Source organism: Urocampus carinirostris, chromosome 6 (genome assembly GCF_059441175.1).
Source record: "Urocampus carinirostris isolate Australia breed hairy pipefish chromosome 6, RoL_Ucar_1.0, whole genome shotgun sequence".
NCBI classification, from domain to species: Eukaryota; Metazoa; Chordata; class Actinopteri; order Syngnathiformes; family Syngnathidae; genus Urocampus; species Urocampus carinirostris.
This window is the reverse complement of record NC_142354.1, coordinates 16,920,819-16,943,579: the sequence shown is the minus strand read 5'-3', so window position 1 is coordinate 16,943,579 and position 22,761 is coordinate 16,920,819. Positions and strand designations below refer to the sequence as shown.

The following is a 22,761-nucleotide window of genomic DNA, read 5'->3' as shown; positions in this document are numbered from 1 at the left end:
CTTAGGCGACTGCGTGCTCGTGGACGTGCACGAAACGGCATCCCTCTCTCACCAGAAAGGAATGAGCTATGTTGAAGATTTAACTGCCTATTATTATTTGTCCATATCTCGCAACTCTTACCACTGTGCTTTACTACGCCTACTTGCTATATGGGGTCACCTACACATTAATTCACGGGAAAAAGGAAGCAATACTAGGAAATCGAGCTTCACCGATGTGTGGACAATGATTGGATCAAAGCCACTCCTGCCATCTAAAGGGGATTTATCACATTGAAATCTTCCCAAGAGGCTTGATACTTTTTGATAAGCAGGGCCAAACCATCTCATCTAATCTCATTAGCTACACCGCTTATCCTCAGTAGGGTCGCGGGGGTGCTGGAGTCCATCCCAGCAATCATCGGGCAGTGGGCAGGGGACACCCTGAACTGGTTGCCAGCCAATCGCAGGGCACACAGGGACAGACAACTCGCTCATTCACACCTAGGGACAATTTGGACCGGCCAATTCACCTGAAATGCATGTTTTTGGAATGTGGGAGGAAACCGGAGTGCCCGGAGGAAACCCACGCAAGCACGGGGAGAACATACAAACTCCGCACAGGAAGTCTGGAGCTGGATTTGAACCCACGCAGGAGGTTCCCAAGACATGAACTGTGCCGCACACGCGCTAACCACTGCGTCACCGTGCTGCCCGGGGCCAAACCATAAACAAGAAAAAAATATTTTAAAGTTTTGGCACTCAGCGACAAAGCCTCAGAACAAGGTATTGGTGGGTAATTGCACTAAATCAGTTATTATTCAAAGTTTAGCTATATTTTATAACCATGTGCCAACACAGCTACTGTAGGTCTAAAAGGAAAGCCACAACAGGAGGAATTCTTTCAGGTGAAGCGGCTGTTCCAGCCCCTAATTCAACATTTTGACAAATCGATAATACTGTTCCATAACGAGGCCACTAGAGAATATGTGCTGGACACGGGAAGAGGTAGATCTTCCACGAACTCCCCCACGACAGTCCCTAGAACCCCTTTTTCCCGGAGGAGCGGCAAAGCGGCAGACGAAGGGAGAGCGGACACTTTAATTGACAGGGTGTTTAGAAAGCACTCTGACCACAGAGGGAGCACTGTCACGAGTAGTCATCCTTCAACACAACAGCAGCATTATTAACTCTAAAAATAGAAAATGGCTCTTTGAATCCATGTTACAACGGAGAGAGAAGCCCGGATGCAAAGAGCACCCAGGGCGTCGTAAATGGAAGATGGGCGGCCCCAAAAATGTAACAGAATGCTGATATTGTTTCTCAGGTCACACGATGGCAAGTCACGAAAGCCGCTGAGTTGCGAATGCTATGAGATATGTTTTCATTTCAAATAGTTAACTATATACATTTTTTTTTACAATAGAAGCATCATATTAGAAGAAATCACTGCTAATCGCCACTCTATAGCAGCATGTTTACACGGTTCACAGACCCGCCTGGGTCGTCGGGGCACCAACTCTGGACAGCTTTCTCCATTGTTGATGGTAACACAGTATTTCAACATTTTGGGTTGCTGATCGTAACGTAAATACAGTTTTCCATAATGCCGACATGATGTGGCTCGAGTCTTTAATCCAGCAGATTTTTTTGGAAAATTAAAAACAGTACTGAAGGTATTAGTAAAAAAAAAAATATCTAAAAAAGGAGGGAACAGAAATATATGGCTATAGCGATAATAAAATAGCACATGTGTTAAGAAGACAATTCCACAAATTTCTGTGTGCTGGTTTAATGTAGTTTAATTTGATGTTAAGCCACTGTCGTTGTTAAGACTCTCAGAAATCAATCCTACAACGAACTATCCATTAAAGATGTTTTATTTAGTCTGACAAAGAATGGTGAACTACTTCGAACAGGGGTGGGCAAACTGAGTCACGGGCCGCATTGGGTTTTGAAATTTGTCAGAGGGGCTTGGCCAGGACAGAAAAATAAGGGATTAATTTGTTTGTATAAGGTACTGTTAAACCATCTATTTAGCTCCAGTTGTGTATTATGAATAATGACGGAAAAAGATCGACTAATTTCTCTTGAATGAACCTGTAAATGTTTCCAGACATTATAACTGTGTTTTGTATTTAGAGTGTACGCATTATTTTTTTGGTGCTGTAATGAAAAAAATAAAATAAGGATAAGGAGGCACAGGATTTAAAGTCGCAGTGTTAAAAAGGTAGCAAAAAAGTAGCGGCTTGTAGTCCGGAATTTACGGTATTTGTAGTGATTAAAAAAACAAAAAAGATTATGTCAAGTCATGTTTATTTGTGACGCCCTTAGTCACAAGGATTCTCAAAGCTGCATAGACCACAGATTATTGCAAACTACAGACTGTTGCTACACCATCCCCTGATCTGAAACCAACATGAGGGCAAGGAAAAACCTCAAACCCCAGCATGAGGAAAATGAAGAAACCTTGATGAGGGACCGCACATCAGGTAAACCCACTTCCAGGATGACCAGGTTGCAATAAATGTAGCATTAACAAACAATACACAGTCAACCTGAGATATATGTCATTCATAAGATTTCGAGTATAAGTGTGTTTTAGCCGAGATTCAAACAGTTCCCCTGAGGTTGCATATCAAATCTCAGTGGGTAGAGCATTCCTCTGCACCGGGGATCGTATAGAGAAGGCTCTCAAACCTATGATCTCTTCTTGGCTCTTGGGATCACTGGTAGATGTTTTTATCTTATGCCAGTTTGAAAACACCCAACACTGGTGAGATATGTTCAGAAACAGTCCACAGGCTATCCACATGTTCTTTGGGGTCCCACGAGCACCACATGGGTTACATCCCGAATATTCACTTATTGTTTCTAAGGTTTTTAAACCAAGTAAATGGATCATAACATTAGGTATGAGATTCACCATCACATAAATATTAATACATATATGATATAATTTGTATATAGTGTACAGAAAGGAGCATTATTTCCAAGAAGAAAATCTGGAGAAAATGGTTGGATGAAGGAGGCATAGATAAAACGTATTTTCCTTTTTTTGGTGCTCTTCACCTGCTTCAGTTAATACTCTGAGTTGTCTCCTGTATTTCCGTATCTTCCTCAAGAATACCGGGGAAGAGCTAATGGGCCAGGACATGAAGTGTGGCAGAAGGTGATTACAACTGCTGCACATACTCTGGATTAAAGCTCCATCATGTGTGAGCGACTGCCAGCTGTCCAAGTGAAGCTTTAACTCATACTTTGTCACACTATAATTGAACAGCATTAGTCCGGATTTGAGGAAACCCGGCAAGATGGAATCTCTATGAATTCAGGGGGTGTGTATGTGTGAAGTGAAATAGCGAATGGGTTTGAGGGCGTTAGAGGGAAGTGACGTGACGTCTGACAGATTGACAGACGTGATTGACGGATGTTCTAATGCATCCTGAAGTGCCAGCTCAACATTCTAAACATCTGCCAGGACAATCGTTTCAGCAAAACAAAAACAGTGGCGACTATAATGTCATTAATTCGAATCTGTATTCATTAAAGGGACATTGTGTAAAAAGCAACAATGATTTAGATAATAAGCAAAGATACACAAACTATCAATCACATCCAACTGCTTTTTCATAATACTCATAGAAATTTGTATTTATATTACACAAGATGAGACTCAACTAGAGGGAGCTGACATGATTGTCCACCATCTTGCTACTAGGGTGCCCCTGTAAACCAAAAACCTTGTGAAAGGCTGGGCAGAAAAGGAGAACATTAGTGTGCTTTGGTCACTTTGAGTCCCCGTTATTTGTTTTCTTCATTGTGCTTTGTAGCACTTGTTTTCAGCTGCAGCGACCCCTAGTAGTCGAGCATTATACAGTTTCCTTTTAAATGTGTATATAAATCTTAATTGTCTTTCAAGAAACCTGCTGTTGCAAAATTTGTTGAATAAAATATTTATTATTTGACATTTTCTAATACTGATTTGGGGTTGACAACATTTTATGAAACATTGAATTAAACCAAACAAAATATTAAAGTGTGTAAGCATACATAACTATTGTGCATAAATTGATGCACCTAAATGAAGCCGAAAATGTAACAATGCAAATTAATAGCTAACAAATTACTAACTAGCACCACGGAGAAACATTTTAGACAGCCAAGATTTACGCCAATTGGCCAGCACTTCTTGATTTGAGATCTCTGATGCCAATTGGCCAATTCATACAGCGTCTTTCATACTGTATTATGACCAGACACCTGCTCTGCGTCCACTGCATCTCGCTGTGAAGAGTCTGCGTCCCTCTCCTTTCGTCACATTACATGGCACAGTTTTTAGCCGTGTCCAAAAGCATTCGTCGCACAGCCACTTCTCATTAAATTTGCAATTTCCCATAGTCCAGAGTAAAACGTCTATGTGTGTATTGTGGGCAGGACTAAGACATGCGTCTGTTCTGAAAGGCTGGACTGAAACCAGATCGCCGTTTTTATAGTTCAATTATTGTTGTCAGGCTAAGTAAATCGGTGCATTATTTTAAAACAAGACAATTAATAAATGTTACTATTTGTTTTAATTCAAATAAATACAAAACTTATGTTTTCACATTTGAAGACTTTAGAAAATTGGAATTAAGAAATTTTCATTCCCATTAAGGCCTTATTTTCAGAATAATTAATTCAATGCCTTTTAAGACTTTTCAAAGATCCGCAGGAACCCTGTCCAAAGCCTGAAAAGATCAAGTCAAGTCAAGTCATGTTTATAGCCCTTACAGGGATTACAAACGACCCATCTTTTTATCAATTTGGCACAAAACAAGTTGTGTCCCTCTTCACAATCATAGAGATGTATTTTAAAATATCCCATGAGTCATGGATCGAGAAATTAATTTTCAAGGTAGGCAGTTTGATTTCATATCTTCTAGAGATGTGATGTCACTGGAAAACATCGGGGAACCTAAACAATGGCGTGCTCTGTTTCAAAACGGACAGGCGATTGTAGTAACTAACGAATACATAGTGCATAGAGTAATTGGAACTTTGCTGCTTGTCTTGCAATTAAAATAATATGGTCCAGATAGCTCCCCGTGAGTGTACGGGCACCCGAAGGCTTCCAGTCTTGTCTGGTCTAGGTCTTGCCCGTCACCTAGCTGGCTTGCCTGTCGTCCTCATTGTTTTTTCTCTCGGCTGGGTTTGTGTTTGTTGCCGTAATATTTTTTTGTCTTTGGCTCGCTGTCATCCTGGCTACATACAGCATGTTTTCGGTGAGCCAGGCTCTCATTTTTCTGCCGATTGGTCTGGTTTAGCCAGTTAGATGTCAGTGTATTATTTTTCCCAGTTTGCCACGTTTTGTCTGCCTGCCAGTTGTTGTAACATTGCTGCACCCATTTGCGACCCAACACTTAGGCATTCTTCACAAAAACTACCAAAAAACAGCCAAAACCTTTCCAACTAGTTAACTTGTGAACGAATATGGTGACTGGCTGGCTGGAGTGCTTCATATGACGCCAGAGCTCAGGAAGTCGAATGATGAGACAGACTGTCTTTAAAATTTATTATCTCGGAAAATAATTGGTACATATCAATGACTAATATTTTATATATATATATATCCAGTCATCCGAATTCAATTCTTTCCAGGAGTAGATTTGTGACCTGAAAGATTTGTAAGTAGAGGCGCCTTTTTAATGTAAAATAGCTAATCCGTTCCAGAAATCATAAAAAAAGCTTTAGAACATGAAACAAGTCACTAAAAAATACAATACCACAAAAAAAACTTAAAAACGAGAGGCACAAGATTAAAAAAAAAAAATCAAAGAATAAAGGAAGTAACAAAAATATTCTCTTACTTTTTAACTGGCCTCTTTGTTTACTGGTCCTCAGCAGTGTTTTTTCTGCATCCTGTAATTTCGGTAATTTCTTTTTTCTTTAATCAACATAAGTAACAACCTCTCCATTTCACCGTTCGCAGGCGATCTTTTTTTTGAAATGACAGAGAGGCCTTTGGAAGGAGCCGTACATTTTAGCGCTTCCTTCTGTTTAATAACTGTGACCATCGTAGCTGTATTAAGGCCATATATTTTGGCGACATCAGCTTTTCATACCGTTGAATTATTTCCTGCTTGGTTGCAATAACCAGAAAAACTACTGTGAAAGAGATAAACTAAAAGGAAAAATCCAGAAAATCAAAATGCATGATTTTCTTTAACATTTTTTTTTGTGCGATACAGCTGCAAAACGGTATTTGAACACCTGTGTATTATCTAGAATTCTGACCCTGAAAGACATGTTAGTCCACCCATGAAGTCCACCTGCACTCCATGTATCATCCTGAATCAGATGCACCCGTTTGAGGTCGTTAGTCTTTATTTGCATGGAGTCACCCGTTCACCCCATACAATCAGTAAGAGTGTAGCTACTGTATATCACACCAATAAATAGTTAAAAGATGATGCGTTATGATTTCTAGATTTTTCTTCTTAATTTATCTCTCACAGTGGACATGCACCTATTCGTATATAGAGACGTTTGTAAGCAGAGGTATGAATGTATATACATTTCTAGAGATTATAAAAAAATAATATACTATTTTTTTCACATTTTTTATGTCTTTGAATTTGGGTATCCATTGATCCACAAGAAGTCTCAAAGGGCCACACACATCACAGACTATTACACACTACAGACTATTATTATACCATCCCCTGATCCAAACCATATATGAGGGCAAGGAAAAACTCAAAACCTCAGCATGGGGAAAAATGAAGAAACCTCGAGAAGAGACCGCACATGAGGTAATCCCCCTTCGAAGATGACCAGGTTGATATGGATGTAGCATTGACAAACAATATACAGATACCATCATGAAATATGGGACATTCATAAGCTATGGAATAGAATTATGTTTTGAGTCTAGATTTAAACAGTTCCACTGAGGTTGCAGAGCATTCCACATCATAGCCTTGAAAAATAAAAAATCCACATTTCTGTTTTAGTGAATCCGAGGACACCTGATATAGTGCAATGGAGACACACTGGTCACATCTGTGAGCATCCGTCGCCCGGAATGCTAACTCTCTGGAGAGCACGTGAGATTTCCCTGCGGACCCGTGCAGCACAGCTCGCCGGGGCAGCGTCTCTGCTGTTCTAGCCCATGACACATCTAACAGAGCAAGAGAGCTGCATGAGACATGCAAAAAAGAGGATAGGGAAGACCCCCCCGCCCTGTGCTTATGCAACCTAATTATGTAAGGCACTTGCCTTTAGGCACTCCATCGTAACATCTTGCGTATTCATAGAAATGGGTGAACTGGAAGGACCCAAGGAAGAAACACACGTAAATAAATCGCTATAATTAGTATGCACGCACACATTGGACGGTTTACAGCCTCAACTTTGAAATATGACTCAATTTGACAGCTTTCTTTTGTGGGTTGGTTGGATCGGGATACCTGTAGGGTTGCGTAATGAATTAAAGGAAGACTTTGTAATATTTGACCGCTAGATGTTGCTGTATTGTGTAGCTTAGCAGAAAACGAGTGCTACACAGCACAAGGAAGAATATAAACTCACTCAAAGTGAGCAAACCGCGCATTAAATTGCCTTACAAAGGTTGGCACTAAATTGATAAATGACCATATATTCTGGACAATAAGGCGCACTGGATTATAAAGGCGCACCTTCTGAATAATCCATCCATTATCTGCACCGCTTTTCCTTAGTAGGGTCGCGGGGGTGATGGAGCCCATCCCAGCTATCTTCGGGCAGTGGGCAGGGGACACCCTGAACTGGTTTCCAGCCAGTCACAAGGCAAACAGGGACAGACAATTCGCTTGCTCATTCACACCTAGGGACAATTTGGACCGGCCAATTAACCTGACATGCATGTTTTTGGAAACCTACGCAAGCACGAAGAAGAACATGCAAACTCCACACAGGAGGTTCGATTTCATGACCTCAGACACACGCTAACCGCTGCGCCGCCCGCCTATTTGTTTCATATATAAGGCCTACCGGCCTATAACAGGGTTCCTGCAGCTAAAGGAAAGTTAAATTCAAGACTTTTTAAATGACTATTGAAATCAATCTAAGACCAAGGTGACAAAAAGACACACAAAAACAAAAAAATGCCGCATAAATTCGAAGCAATTTTAAACAAATGTTTATTTTTATGTTTTTTCAATTCACATTTTGGCTCAGTTGAAAACTTTCCCTCTGGAAAACATAGCTCCCTCCAAAGTTTTAGACAAAAATAAAATAAATAAATTAAAAAAAAAGAATATATATATATATATATCTCATCTCATTAGCTGCATCGCTTATCCTCAGTAGGGTCGCGGGGGTGCTGGAGCCCATCCCAGCAATCATCAGGCAGTGGGCAGGGGACATCCTGAACTGGTTGCCAGGAACCTTATTTTCTTTTCGGGACCAATGGCTCCTTAATGACCCCGACATTGACAGCATTTTATAATAATAATAATAATAATTTCCTTTGTATTGTCATTCTTTGTAAGAACGAAATGTCGATACACCTGACCCGTTGTAGCGAGCCGATGCAGCCGCAGCCAACAGAGGGCGCCGCCATTTTACCAATGTTATAAGTCTTAGGTATGACTCGGCCGAGGCGCGAACCAGCGACCTCCCAGTCTCAAAGCGGGCGCCCTACCCCCTAGGCTACTGAGCAAACTTCCTGGTTAAAAAATATCAAACAGTATGCGATGTCTTTGTTTTCCGCCGTTTGATGAACGATATGGTTCTTACAGGTTAAGGCAAGTTAAATTCAAGACTTTTTAGGACTTTTTGAAGCCTTTTCATATCAAATTCAAGACCAAGTTGACCAAAAAACAAAAATATAAAATATTAAAAATAACGAATTCAATGACTTTTAAGACTTTTCAAGGATCCGCAGAACCCCTGTTTTCTATCCGACCAATGGCTCCTTAATGACCCTAAGACCGTTGATTCATTGACTTTGACAGCAATATACGTCAAGCTTGCATTTTACTGTGAAAGAGTCAGAGACAAATACTACAGTACGTCACAAAAACGTACAGTGTGTGATTTTTTTCGTTTTCTGCCATTTTATGAAAGACAGGGTTCTTACAGGTTAAGGCAAGGTAAATTCCAGAGTTTTTAAGACTTTCTTGATGCCTTTTGATATCAAATTCAAGACTAAGTCCACAAACAAAAAACAATGAAACAAAGTGTGTCCTTGGGCACTGGTAGTTGCCTTGCATGGCTGACGCTGCTATCGGTGTGTGAGTAAGTGTGAAGCACATTGTAAAGTGCTGTGGGAGTGACTTAAAAAGCGCTGTATAAATATAGACCATTTACATGTATTTCCATTTAATAATAATGTACAGTGTGTTCTCATTTTAGAACAGAACCAAGAACATAAAGGAACAAAGAATTTTGCAACTGTACTTGCTTGACTAGTTATTCATTTTTCAGATTAAAAATTTCCACACACCGCCAGAAAAGAATGATTCCAAAAGGTTTAATCCGCGGCAACGGTTTTTCTCAGGTGTCAAACTAATCCGGACAGAAAAGCTCAACTGGGAACCAAAGTCGACATACACACACTCACAAATCATCTCCCGCTTGCGAGGCAAAACCGAAAGAAATCTAGGGGACGCCACAAACAAATTTCAACCACTGGATATAGATGTGACTACAGTTCGTCCTTAAACAGAGGAGATAGCTAAAACAATAAACAGCATTTAGAACAGGGCTCTCAAATTTATTTTACTCGGGGGCTGCCGGAGCTAGGGTCTGGAGGAGGTTGGGCTGAATTGGGCTTCCACAAGAAAATAGTCCACTCTGTGTGTGTAATTTATACATTATTTCCATCAATCCATTATCTGCACCGCTTATCCTCAGTAGGGTCCCGGGTGTGCTGGAGCCCAACCCAGCTATCTTCGGGCACTGGGCAGGGGACACCCTGAACTGGTTGTCAGCCAGTAGCATGGCACACAGGGACAGACAACTCACTCGCTCATTCACACCTAGGGACAATTTGAACCGGTCAATTAACCTGACGTTTGTTTTTATAGGAATGTGGGAGAAAAAGGATGCAGGCACGGGGAGAACATGCAAACTCCACACGGGGAGGCTGCAACAGCTGGACCTGAACCCTAAACCTCTGCACCGTGGGAAAAAAAAACCAGCTCCCAAGAATTGATATAAAAAAATCAATCAGTAATAAATGAATCCATAATTCGCATGAGCTGCACCTACATTTAAGGGACAGTGTGTATTGTTTGACCTATAAACAATGATGTATTATCTATTACAATTCAAAACTAGTGCTAAAATGTACAAGAACACAAACTACAGAATCAAAGTGACCAAAAAGCACAATTTTTTACCAAGCCTTTTATGAATTAAGAAAGAGAAGAAAAAGGGAACAAGAAAACACAAAGGAAAAATGAGACACAAAACAAAAAAGGAAAAAAAAGAAAAATGCAAAAAAAGAAAAAAAGAGATAAGGCACAAATATAATAAGGAAATATAATGAAAATAAATGAAAAACAAAAAGTACGCAAAATTAAAAAAAAATAGGGGAATCACAGAGGAAATAGGCAGGTTCTAGTTTTTTAGAGTACCAGTAGCAGCAAAATGGCAGAATGGTCAGCTCCCTCAAGGTATACCTCGCGTTATCTCAAATAAATACAAATTTCTCCACCTACGAGTATTTTAAAACAGGCCCATTTATATTACGTTGTTTGTGACATTTTTTAGGATCATTTTTGTTTACCACCAGGCACTTCCTAATAATACACACTGTACCTTTAAACGTTCATATTAAGGCCCCAAACTGACATAATGTGGTCAGCAATTGTCCGCCAGGCCACAAGTTTGAGACCCCTCATCTAGAAGAAACTGACTCACTGCACACAGATGAAATAATATGTATAGAGGTGAAAATTATTAAATTACATATTGGTCCTAAATGAATCATTTCTTTAAAAAAAGAAATAAAATAGGATGCATTCCTCCACAGATATATTGATTATTTGAATATCACACCGAGTAGACGGATCGATGTACTGTACTGTAAATCCAAATTTGTAAAATGAAACAAGACCGCCCCCTAGCGGCCGCTGTCAGAACGCTCGAATGAAGACTTGGTTGATTTGAGAGAACTTGCCAAACACTATGACAATTTCTGACCACAAACCGTAAGGCATACTGGAGAAAATTAGAATATAGTGAATACTTTATTTTCTGCCATAAAACAACAAATGACATACAAATGCATTGAAATAGTGCAAGGCTTTTCGTATATTGCTTATTATTACTTAAAGCAGGGGTCTCAAACTCGCGGACCGGTTGCAGCATTCGGGATGATAGTTTCAGGCCCCCACCTTAATAAGAACATTAAGGGAACAGTGTGTAACGAGTGCTTCAAACCACAAGCTGACTACAGTGTATCTCTTATTTTCTTTTGCCCAGTCATTCACCAGGTCTTTGGTTTGCTAGAGTAGCAAGACGGTGGACAATTATGTAGATTTTATGCAAACCAAATAGAAATTTCTCAACCAAAGACAATTATCGTTTATATCAGTTTATGTATTGCTTCCCCATTATTCAAATCAATAAATATTTTTAATAAATCGATTGTTTTTTTTTACCACAAGGAGGCATTAAATAATACACACTTTTCCTTTAAGTGCAGTTCCAAGTGATTATGGGTTTGTTATTTCTGAGTGATGGATAGATTTTCAGATGAATTCTTAATTTGTTTTTATTGTTGGATCTCATTTCGTGTGGGGTAAAAAAAAAATTATATTTGAAAACAGTGGTATGTTTGTATCTGTGTTTTTTGTGGAAAACCAGATTTGGCCAAACCGTACCCAGACCCAAGCTCTGGGAACATTGATTTTCAGCTTCCTAGTATATTTTTTCACGATATTCCAATATTTTGAGATCGTTTTTTTAGGTTTTCAGCATGATGAGAAGAACTTAATCACAATATTCCAATGATCTGAGATAGTCCTGCACAGACGCTTCCCAGCTTAAGAACAATCGATTTACGGATTCTGGCAGATACGATCATTTTTTTCGGGATGTGGAAAAATATCCGGACATTTCTATAAGTTAGATTTTGTGAGAGGTCACACAGCATCCACACCGAAGAAGAAATGCGCTTCCTCTTCCTAGTTTGCGTGTAAACATTCTATACTGTATCTCCAGCGCGCTAAGAACTTTGACATTTTTATATCTCGTGCATTTATTCAATATAGGTAGCGTGAAGTGTAAGGAAGAGGTGAGCTGTTTCTTTTGAAACAAAAATGGAATAAGAAAGCTTGATGCGGTTGAGGAAAATGGTTGGACCGCTTTTTTTATGGCCACTTTTTACCACGGAGGAGGAAGTCGCCCTTACTTTCAAAGCTCATCTTCCAAAACTAAGATAAACTTCACTTTATTTATCTTTAAAGAGCATATTGTTTTATTAAATGTCTATTTTTTATTACAAAACAACACAGGTTACTTATACACACCTTAGAAATACTTATATAAACCATAAACATACAAAATATAGCACTAAAGCAACTCAAGAACAAATTCAACTCATTCATAAGTCGGGCAGCGTCTGTACATAGAAAGCCTGACAGCAATTCAAGTGCTCCCATGCTCTTCTGCCTCCCAGTGTAAATTACAGGCACTGCACAGAGTATCTAGTGTACATCAGTAGAACAGACTGTCGCGCAGTGTGTAAAAACAATTACATAATGAGTCCATAAAACCAGTTCACTGAATACAGAACAGCTATAGTAAAACACTGCTATAGTATTCCTGTGTCAGTGACCAAATGGGGGTCATTACCATGCCCATTAGTGGAAGTAGCTACAACGATCTATACTCTCCATATTCAGGCGGACCACACCACTTCCAGTCAGGCCCTTACGAGAGTCAAATTGTCTGCTTAGCCATTACACTTAATGTGCTATCTTACAACAACACTGTAGACCAGGGGTCTCCAACCTCTTTGAGGCTGAGAGCAACTTCTATGGCACGGAGTACCTCCCGGAACGAGATTGAAAATTTAACTACCGGTAATTCCATTTTTTATTTTACTAACATACTACATGATTTTTAATGATTTATATCTGTCAGAATAATTGAACAAGATAGGAAACAGATTAACTTCAACGTGCAATATTTGATTTTTTTTCTATACTCTTCCAATTGTTTCAATTACAACATTCACAGGAAATCACGTTTCATTTTTCAAGACACTATTCGTTTCAGTTTCATGAACTCTGCGCCACGTTTGTATAAATAACAAAAATAATCTCTGCCCAAGTTGTGAAGTGTAATGTGGTTAGACTTAAGACATGTCTCTGCTCTGCAAGGCCCGACTGAAACAGCATCACCGTTTTGATAGTCACGCGATGTTGCCACCAAAGTATATCGATGATTTAAAAAAAGACAATTGATAAATGTTACTAAATCTTTTTAGATTAAACAATTATAAATCCTGGGCATGTGTTCACATTTTTAAGACTTGCGAAAATGGGATTTAAGACATTTTAATTCCAATTACGGCCTTATATTTACAATAATTAATTCAATGCCTTTTAGGACTATTTAATGAGCTGCAGAAACCCTGGGTACTTTATCCAATATTGACGACGTACTCACATTGTTTCAAATCAAGTCCTATATTTATGCATACAAACCAAACAGCAGTGGAAGTTATTTACCAAAAACGCTTCTGTTCTCTTTCAGAGCCATTGTCAGGTCGCCGGAGTTTCCTTTATCCTTGAGGAACGTTGACAAGCGGATGCAATTTGGTCCATTACCGCGGAAACCCCCAATGACAACAACAGTGATGATTTCTCACGTTTGTGTTGGAATGTAGCACTATTATCCACAGTATGGGTCCCATGGTTCTATCATCTAGAAATATAGAGCTCACATTTAACGTCAAATAGCTCTGATTCAAGTTTTCTTTCAGTATTAAATATGTGCATATCTTTGCAATTACTAACTGCCTCTGTGGCTGTCACTATTTTGAATTGTCACACTATCCGAAAACACATGACCTAGGCAACTTAGAGCTGAAAGCATGGCACTGTTAGTGTTCTCCCCGCGGTTATCACCAAATGTGCGCTGGACTTAGAAATGCTAGAAACGGACGTGAATCGGATTGAAATCCAGTGCGGTTTGCAGAAGTACAAAATTGAGTTTTGTTCTTAAATTTAAACATGCAGCTTTAAATTGTTGTGAAAGGATAGTGGGATTGTGGATGCGTTCTTAAGGATGGTCCGGGCACCCGTATGATGCGGCAGGGGTAAACCAGTGAAAGCTGTCGGGCCCTGCTGTTGAACAAAAGAGTGTGTTGTGTCGACCTGACCCGAGTGACATGGCCGCTTTCTGGTGTCCCATTTCATCTGGAGGGACGAAAGCATGACCAACTTAGGTTCCGAGGTGCCTAACTTGTTTGGGTGTTTGGGCAATTGGGTTGGCCATGGTCCAAAAATGCTTGTGTGTGTTTTTTTTTGTGCTATTTTTTCCCTTTTATTTTCTTTGTTATTGTATGTGTTTGTCTTGCTGTCGGTCACCCCTCTTGAGGGATATGACCAAGGTAGACAGATAGATAGCTTTAAATCCGGTGTGCTCTTAAGTACATAAATCGACAGTATATAGGGAATTAACTGGCAATGTGATGCCACCCACTGACATAGATGAATGTTACGGTTACTCAGGTGATCACTGGAAGAAAGCAAATATACTGAACAATGGAATGCTTTTCTCTCAAAGATACATCTGGGCAATTTCCTTTGGCACACTAGAGAAGGTCCCATGGCATGCTGGTTGGAAGATAAAACACTTTAGGCACATTCACTGAGATTTAAGGTGTGTGTTTCTATTATGTATGTGTTAACAATGACTGACAGAGTTCAAAGAGCCTTTATTAATTATTTTCCACCTCTGTTCCGGGACTCGCAACACATTAGGAGGCAGGAAAGGGGGGTCAAAATCAATTTCATGCTCGTCCCTGGGTTTTGTTGTTAGTGTAGGCCAGGGGTCAGAAACTTTTTCGGTGTGGAGTGCCACTTTCAAATTTTCTTGTAAATCAGTGTGCCACACCAAGATTAATGACTCGCATAACAATTTTTTTTATATCCGACAGAGCTGTCATTTTACACCAGTCCGAATATACAACATGGATAGACATTGAAATTGTATAACTGACCAATTTATCTTCCACTATTCTTGTTCATCAACAAACTAAAAAATACTGTGAGCAACATGTGGAAAGGCCTGTAGACATCCATGACTTCAACTATTCTTCATCAACAATGAACTACAATCAAAATCAAGTGATAATGGCAGTGTCTGAAACTCATGAGAAAAAGTTACCGGACACGAGGACAGATAACTCTGAAAAGTTGCATGGCCAGCCATAAAGTTGCCTGCCTCATTTTCACAACTTGAAACACAATAAGACAACTAATCGCAAAACAACCATTGTTGGAAAGTATTAAGGATTGATAATCAGGATATATAACAGAACAAAACTTTAAAATTACGTTTATTATGAATCTACTTATAACATTCATTGCATGGATATGACATCGCTGTTTTCCATCTGCCATAAGTATAACCAGCTCAGTAGCCTAGATGGTAAGGCGCCCGCTTTAAGACTGGGAGGTCGGTGATTCGCGCCCCGGCCGAGTCATTCCTAAGACTTAAAAAGTGGTCGGCGGCGCCCTCTGTTGGCTGCGGCTGCATCGGCTCGCTACAACGGGTCAGGTGCGATCGACATTTCGTTCTGTGTACATTGTTACACAGAATGACAATACAAGGAAATTATTATTATTATTATTATTATGTACCTGTGTTTACTCATCTTCATTCATGCAATGTTTGCTACAAGCCACGTGAACTCCTCCTTCCACGATCCTTTTAATGTTTGATTAGGTTTTGTAGTGTTATAAATTTTGCTTCCTTTCAATCTTTCTTCTGGGGCTGAGGTTTTGGCTTGATTCCTAACCACTTCTCCATTTTTCTTGTGATCTCTGTGCGTCTACTTTTGTAATGATTTGTCAATTTAATAGCGCTCTTACTCGTGATATTACGGTAAGACGTTTTCCATTGCGTGACGTCATTACGCACGCACCATATTTCGTTTTGCTGCTGTCGATTGCCATGTTGTATTGAATGGAGCAGTGTTCTTGTTTTGCTTGCTGTTGAGGAATAAACATGCTTTAAGGCTGAACCACAATGTCCTGCTTATCTTCTCACGCCTAAGGAAACTGCACTCTCTGACATATCCTTCACAGCTTTGGAAAATTATATGCAAATGCGCGACCTTATAACGCTCAAGGAAGTCCGGAAGCACAAAGTTATTCGATGTCTTCTGATCGGCTGCCGAGTATGCAAATTGCTAAAGGAGCGGAAATTCCGATAAATTCCAAACCGAACGCAGATTTCGAAATCGGAATAAAGCAAACGTTTGATTTGAAAAGAGGTTTTTTTTTCTTTCTTGAAAAAGTTGTCGGCCACCCGGGCAGAGACGTTGTGAAAGTTGTACGTCGGTGCGTTAATATACAGATCCTCCCTCCTCTGCGAGGCGCTGCGCAGACATGCACTCAGGAAGTAGAGGAGGCGGGGCGTTACTGTAAAGCATCCAAATAACACAGCGCGCAACTGAAAATGTCTACATTTCACCTAAAAATGTGCATGAAAAAAAAAATCATTATTATGTTTCGTGCGCTCGCGTGCCACAGGTTGCCGACCCCTGGTGTAGGTTGATAATTAAAGAAAAGGCCTGCTTCAAACGTAGTCCAAATGCCAACCCAAACTCCAAGAATTATGAAAAAAGAGGAGCTTAAAAATTCTTAAGGAATGAGCTGACTGAGGCTGTGATCATCACTTTAAGCCAGAAGATGGCGGCAGAGAGGTGCAAGTTACAGACACCAGCTTTAATGTAACATAGCTGTTCATGTTGAACAGATATAGTAAAACATGAGCCTCTACACACATAGAACTGCAATAGTTATGCCTGTGAGCCGGGCGCCGCCATGTACTGTGTGTGGGTACCAACTGTGTGATTGGCACAAGGTAAGAAAATACACCAGCTACACGCCAGTAAGTAAAGCAATAGTACAGGAGTACTGACGACACTTTGTTAAGTACGCCAAGACAGGTATCCAATGAAACAAGATGGACAGGATTTGTCATCAGTGATTCACGACTGAGTAATTGAGAGGTTTGTATTTCTTAACATCGGTACCTCAAACGGAGGTAGCTTGAACTGGCCAGTGGCCGGTGAGTGTGGTTTGTCCTGATAAATAAATGATCCAGGCGGTAGAAAAAAAATGTCGAGTAGCAGCCATAAATGTTTGATACTGCCACAGTATAGCCGTTGTCTGAAAAAAAAGTCAACAATATCATGACATCCAAGCCTGAAGGACCACTTAAGCTCAAGTAGAGAGTGCTCACGGATCTCAGTCAACAACAGCAGCAACACTATTTGCAAAATGCATATGACTGTAAGACAAAAACTAAGACAGGAACGCATTAAATTGAGCCTTTTTGTTTGTCAAACTTTTCTTTTCAGACTTTTCTATCTTGATGGAATCTTTAGCAAATCGCATAGCCCATAAATTGCAGGCTACAAACCACTACTTTTTTGGTACATTTTAAGCACTGTGGCTTTAAAAATGGAGCGGCTTAGCCACCACGGTGATGTCTGGAAACATTTTTGACATCCTTCTAGAGGAGGAATCAGCCAATATTTTTGACAAAAGTATTCACATAATACGGAAAAACCCAGAATATGGAGTCATGTAAAATGTGAGCCCTGCAGTTCTAGAAAACAGCGCCAGGGCAACCATACTGTGGAAAATAGTGCCAGATTGCAACACAGACGTGTCTTCATTTGTAGCTACCAAACACTGACGCGGATGATACAGAAAGAGAAGTGTTTGATTTTTGATGGATAACTTCCACATCTGTTAAATTCAGATCTATAAATTGAGGTCTTGTTATGTGGTTAAAAATGTTGAAATAACGTGAGTATGTTGTAAATATCCATTAATGTACTCTCCCCATTTTTTTCTGGTATCCATTATATGCATGATGTCAAAAACATCGACTAATTTCTCCCCTAGAAGGGTGTCATAAATGTTTCCAAGCGTCCCCACAGTATTTTACATTTAAAGTAACGTTGTAGAAAAGAGCAGTATGCTAAAAAAATAAAATAAAATTAGCCACACCGTATTTAAAGTTGCAGTGTTAAAAATGTAGCAGAAATTACTGAAATGTACGGTACATCACACCACATTTCTATAGGCTGTATAATTCCTATTGACCAGGAATTTAACATGCAACTTTTCAATGTTGAAATTAAGCCAAACTCGAAGATACAGAATGTCCAAAATCAAGTACTTTTAAATACTTTCAAAGCCAATTTTCCAATTTCTTCAGAAACCATTAATAGGAGAAATCTGGTGTGAATCGTGTATTTTGCAGATCCACAAAATATTTTCCTTTTACCTACGGAGTTTTTAATCTTGCGGGTGCATATTTTTAAGACATATGATTTTTAGATGTTGAGCAAAAAACAAACGTGTGGATCCGAACAACCCGTGCGTAAATACTTTTGAGACAAATCTCTCCCAATAAAGGTGTAAGGTAAAAATGACAATAATATGTAGCTTACATTTTCAGTTGCAGGAAGTTCATCCTATCATAATTGACCACTCGTAATCTTTTTGTATGGTCCATAATAAATGTCCATAATTCATATGTAATCCTTGCGCTAATACAAAATTTTATAGTGCCCTGTTTAGGTGTAGCATGGCACCTTTTCTACTGGGCGCGCTTCATAGGACAATACCATACAAATAAATCCCCACTGCCGTTAATCACCAGGGAAGAAGAAATGCAATGGCAAACAAAAGCCACCAGAGCAGGTGTGTTGGCGTCATTTTTAAGCAGACTTTTCTACATTTAATGCGTGACCTATTGAGTCAGACATCCGAAACACAATTTCAAGCATTTACAAGCACTGTACCCAAAATTCAAGAACTTTTCAAACCATTGGAATATTTTCAAGTATAACAAGCACCTGAACGAACCTTCAACAAAACATACTAGAAGACCGCTCCATAAAACAAGGATACGAATTTTTTTTTAAATCTAACACCAAATCGTATCTATCTACTCACTCAGTGACGTGTACCAATGCCATAAGAAAGGGGCCCTCCTCCTGAACACTTTGCCCTTACCTGTATTTCATGCCTGTCTGATAGGACACACACTCTTCCAAGGTCAGGCCGTTCATCTTCAAGAAGTCCTCCATGTTCTTGACTTGGGCCGCGATCCTTTGTTCGCGCAGACGCTGCAGCTCGCCCTGGTCCGCGGGCCTGTTGGGGGGCTGGTTGAGGCCCTGGTCCGAGTGGTAGCGGTTAATCCCGCTGCGGATGCTCTCGCTGTACGTCATGGACAGCATCTTTCCGCTGCTGCTGCTGTTGCTCTTGCGGACGCCACTGCCTGGCGCTGAAGGTTTGGGAATCTGTAGGTTGTCGGCGGCACAGTGACCTGACTTGAGCGTGCTGGGGAGCCCCTGGGGGCTGCCTGCGTAGCCTCCGGTAAACATGCCGAACCCTCCCTCTCGTGCCTCCTTTGCAAATTCTAAAGATGCTATGCTAAAGGTCCACCTCCCTTAAATAGCACCTGCTCCATTTCCAATGTATCCCTTGTGCTCCAGGCTATACAATGGCCATGCATCCTGTAACCAACACGGGACATAAAGCATACACCCCCCTCCCCCCGACAGGTGTGCCGCGGGCAGGGTGACACTGATAGGTATTGGAGTGCTCAAGAAACAGGAGTCGGACGCATGCCATTTAAGCCATCCAGACGTGCAACAAGCGAAAACGTGAACACTATCCGACAAAAAAAGGGAAAACCGTAAATTGATTTAAACTGATAAAGAAAAGGGCCTGAAATAACTGGAGCACCTGCAAATTGAACCGATTTAATATCTTGATTTTGAAAACCATTTCTCTTTCATTCTCAAGAAGAGCCCTACGCTTTATCCCATCAGGTAGCTCCACTAAGGACACTTTAGTAGCCAGCTCACCAGTGATGGGACAGTGTGACTTTCCAGTAAATTTCATTTTGTAACTGGCATGAACTCAAATTCTAATAAGTACAAACTGGTAATAACATGGTAACAACATAGCTATAACATAATGAGTCATTTTGGAAATGCATATCAAACTGGTAGCCCTTAGCACCAATTAGTAACAAAAAGTAGCTCTCAGCTTCAAAGATTGGTGACATCTGCCTTATACTAACCAACAGAGGGCAGGACGGTGTTACCGGTAATTAGGCTAAAGCACGGAAAAGCATGTACCTCAACTGGAATTTTTAATAAACGTCTACTCCAGTCATATAAACAACATTATTGAATTGTAACTTCTATTTCAAATGCCAGTTATAATTCATACTTAATTATCTCTCATAATAAAATAGTGGGGCAGCACGGCGGCGCAGTGGTTAGCGCGTGTGCGGCACAGTTCTAAGGTCTTGGGAACCTCCTGTGTGGAGTCCAGCAACCGGACTTCCTGTGCGGAGTTTGTATATTCTCCTCGTGCTTGCGTGGGTTTCCTCCGGGCACTCCGGTTTCCTCCCACATTCCAAAGACATGCATTTCAGGTGGATTGGCCGGTCCAAATTGTCCCTAGGTGTGAATGAGGGAGTGAGTTGTCTGTCCCTGTGTGCCCTGCGATTGGCTGGAAACCAGTTCAGGGTGTCCCCTGAAGATAGCTGGGATGGGCTCCAGCACCCCCGCGACCCTACTGAGGATAAGCGGTTCAGTTAATGAGATGAGATGAAAATAAAATAGTGAGGTCACTAACAAGCCATTAATGGCTATGAGAGTCATACCTTTAATCTTTCATATTCATCAGTGAATGAGAAAAACAAACTTTGAAGGTTAACAATTTATGAGTACAACTACAATGAAATTTAATTTTGAGTTTGCAGTTTACCAAGAATCTCTTGGAGTCGCCAGGAACTCATAAACACATATTGAAAAATGGGTATTGGATACTCTTATCTTTTTTATCGACTTATTTGGGAATTTCTTTATCTCCTACTTGGTGCCTCTGGTAGCCCTCTAAGAACACCTAAGTAGAAGTATCTAAAAATAGGTCACTAGTGATGGGTCATTGTGATTTTCCCCTAATTTTTATTTCTAATTGGCATTATATTTTAGTAGTTGATTAAACTTATTTTCATGCAACTTCTAGAAATTACAACCCGATAATAACATAGTAACAACTCAGTAATAACATAAGTTGCCAGTTTAGGAATGTATATTAAACTGCTCAAAAAGTAGTTTTAAAAAGGTTTGTGACCCCTGGTGTATCTCATCTGCACATGTAAGAGAGTTAAGAGCAGGTGTGGCCAAACTATGGCCTATGGGCCATATCAGGACCGCCAATGTCTTTAATCCAGCCCGCGATTCGATGCTGAGAGAAGGATGGGAAAAAAAATGAGACACTTCTTGTCAAATAATGGCCTGTAGTTCTAAATAAGTCCACTGAATGTGGCCAAAATATCCAGTGTAGCTGGATATGCTGACTACCATGTATCAACCAGAGGACATTTAAAGAAGAGCCCATCCCGATGTCATTTTATTTAAAAGTTTTTTTAAGGCATACGATTGAACTCACCTGGATTTCTTAACCTGACAATAACTATAATTTCAATTGCATTTATGGCTAATATTCAAATAGCTGGCTACATTTTACTGTCCACTATTTTGAAAATAAATCTTATTTATAAAAATATTGAACTCCGCGAAGTAGCCCTATTTATTTGAGTTTCCCAATGCAAATGATCAAATTTAGTGCTTAAAAGGGAAATCTGACTTTGCTATTACTTTTAAAGTATTTATATTAGTAGATTAATATATTTGTATATTTCAAGTAATTCAAAACCAATTGGATTAAATGTAAATGTAAATTTAAATGCTCTGCATTTATATAGCGCTTTTCAAAACAATGAAGACCTCCCAAAGTGCTTTACAATGTGCTTCACACTTTCCCTTTTACACACACTAACTAACCGATAGCAGCGTCAGCCATGCAAGGCAACTACCTGCTCATCGGGGGCAATGGGGATTCAGTGTCTTGCCCAAGGACACTTCAACATATAACTCGGAGGAGCCGGGAATCGAACTTGCGATCCCAAGACGAACGCTCTACCTCCTGAGCTAATGCCGCCCATGATGATGATCTCTTTATAAACAAATAGACAATGAAACAGAACTTGTGCAGGTAAATACAAACGAGAAAAGAAGATTGATTGGTTTATCATATTTATTTTCCTCATGTATTGCCGAAGGTATCTGATTAAAGACTACGGGCATACTGTGTACAAATATTAAATACATCAATAAGCAACTCGACTCAAAAGGTTTGCCTACCCCTGGTTAAGAGGAACCGACTACCTTCAAAGAGGCCACCGAGCCGATCGCAAAGGAGCAAGTCCTTAAACTGTTTCGAGCCGCAATTGAAACCTTGACTTTTGAAAACCGAATCGTGAAATCCGTTGTTGGCCCACGCCATGTCTGACAAGTCGTGCAATAAGTCAAGTTTTTTCCATGCGGACAAACTTAAGAAACGGACTTGAAAACTCGGCAGCATGCCACCCCCGCGACGAAAAGTTGACCTTTGGCGCATGCTAACAGACGTTGCCCGCCGGCAGAAAGATGTTTCCCTCAAACTCACCCGGTTTCTTTGGGGTCGG

At 40.1% G+C, this 22,761-nt stretch overlaps 1 protein-coding gene across 3 annotated transcripts in view; it reads right to left on the bottom strand.

Annotated features, from left to right (window-relative positions):
• The window catches only part of kcnab2a (potassium voltage-gated channel subfamily A regulatory beta subunit 2a), a 158,252-nt gene that overhangs the window by 81,892 nt on the left and 53,599 nt on the right, over positions 1–22,761 (bottom strand). Inside the window, exon 1 of one of the 3 annotated variants that reach the window (XM_088338065.1) lies at positions 19,227–19,597. The exons of the other annotated variants lie outside the window; for them this stretch is intronic. Coding sequence (XP_088194191.1) covers positions 19,227–19,597 — 371 coding nt within the window. Of the gene's footprint in view, positions 1–19,226; positions 19,598–22,761 lie in introns of those variants that run through there. 3 annotated transcript variants of the gene reach the window in all.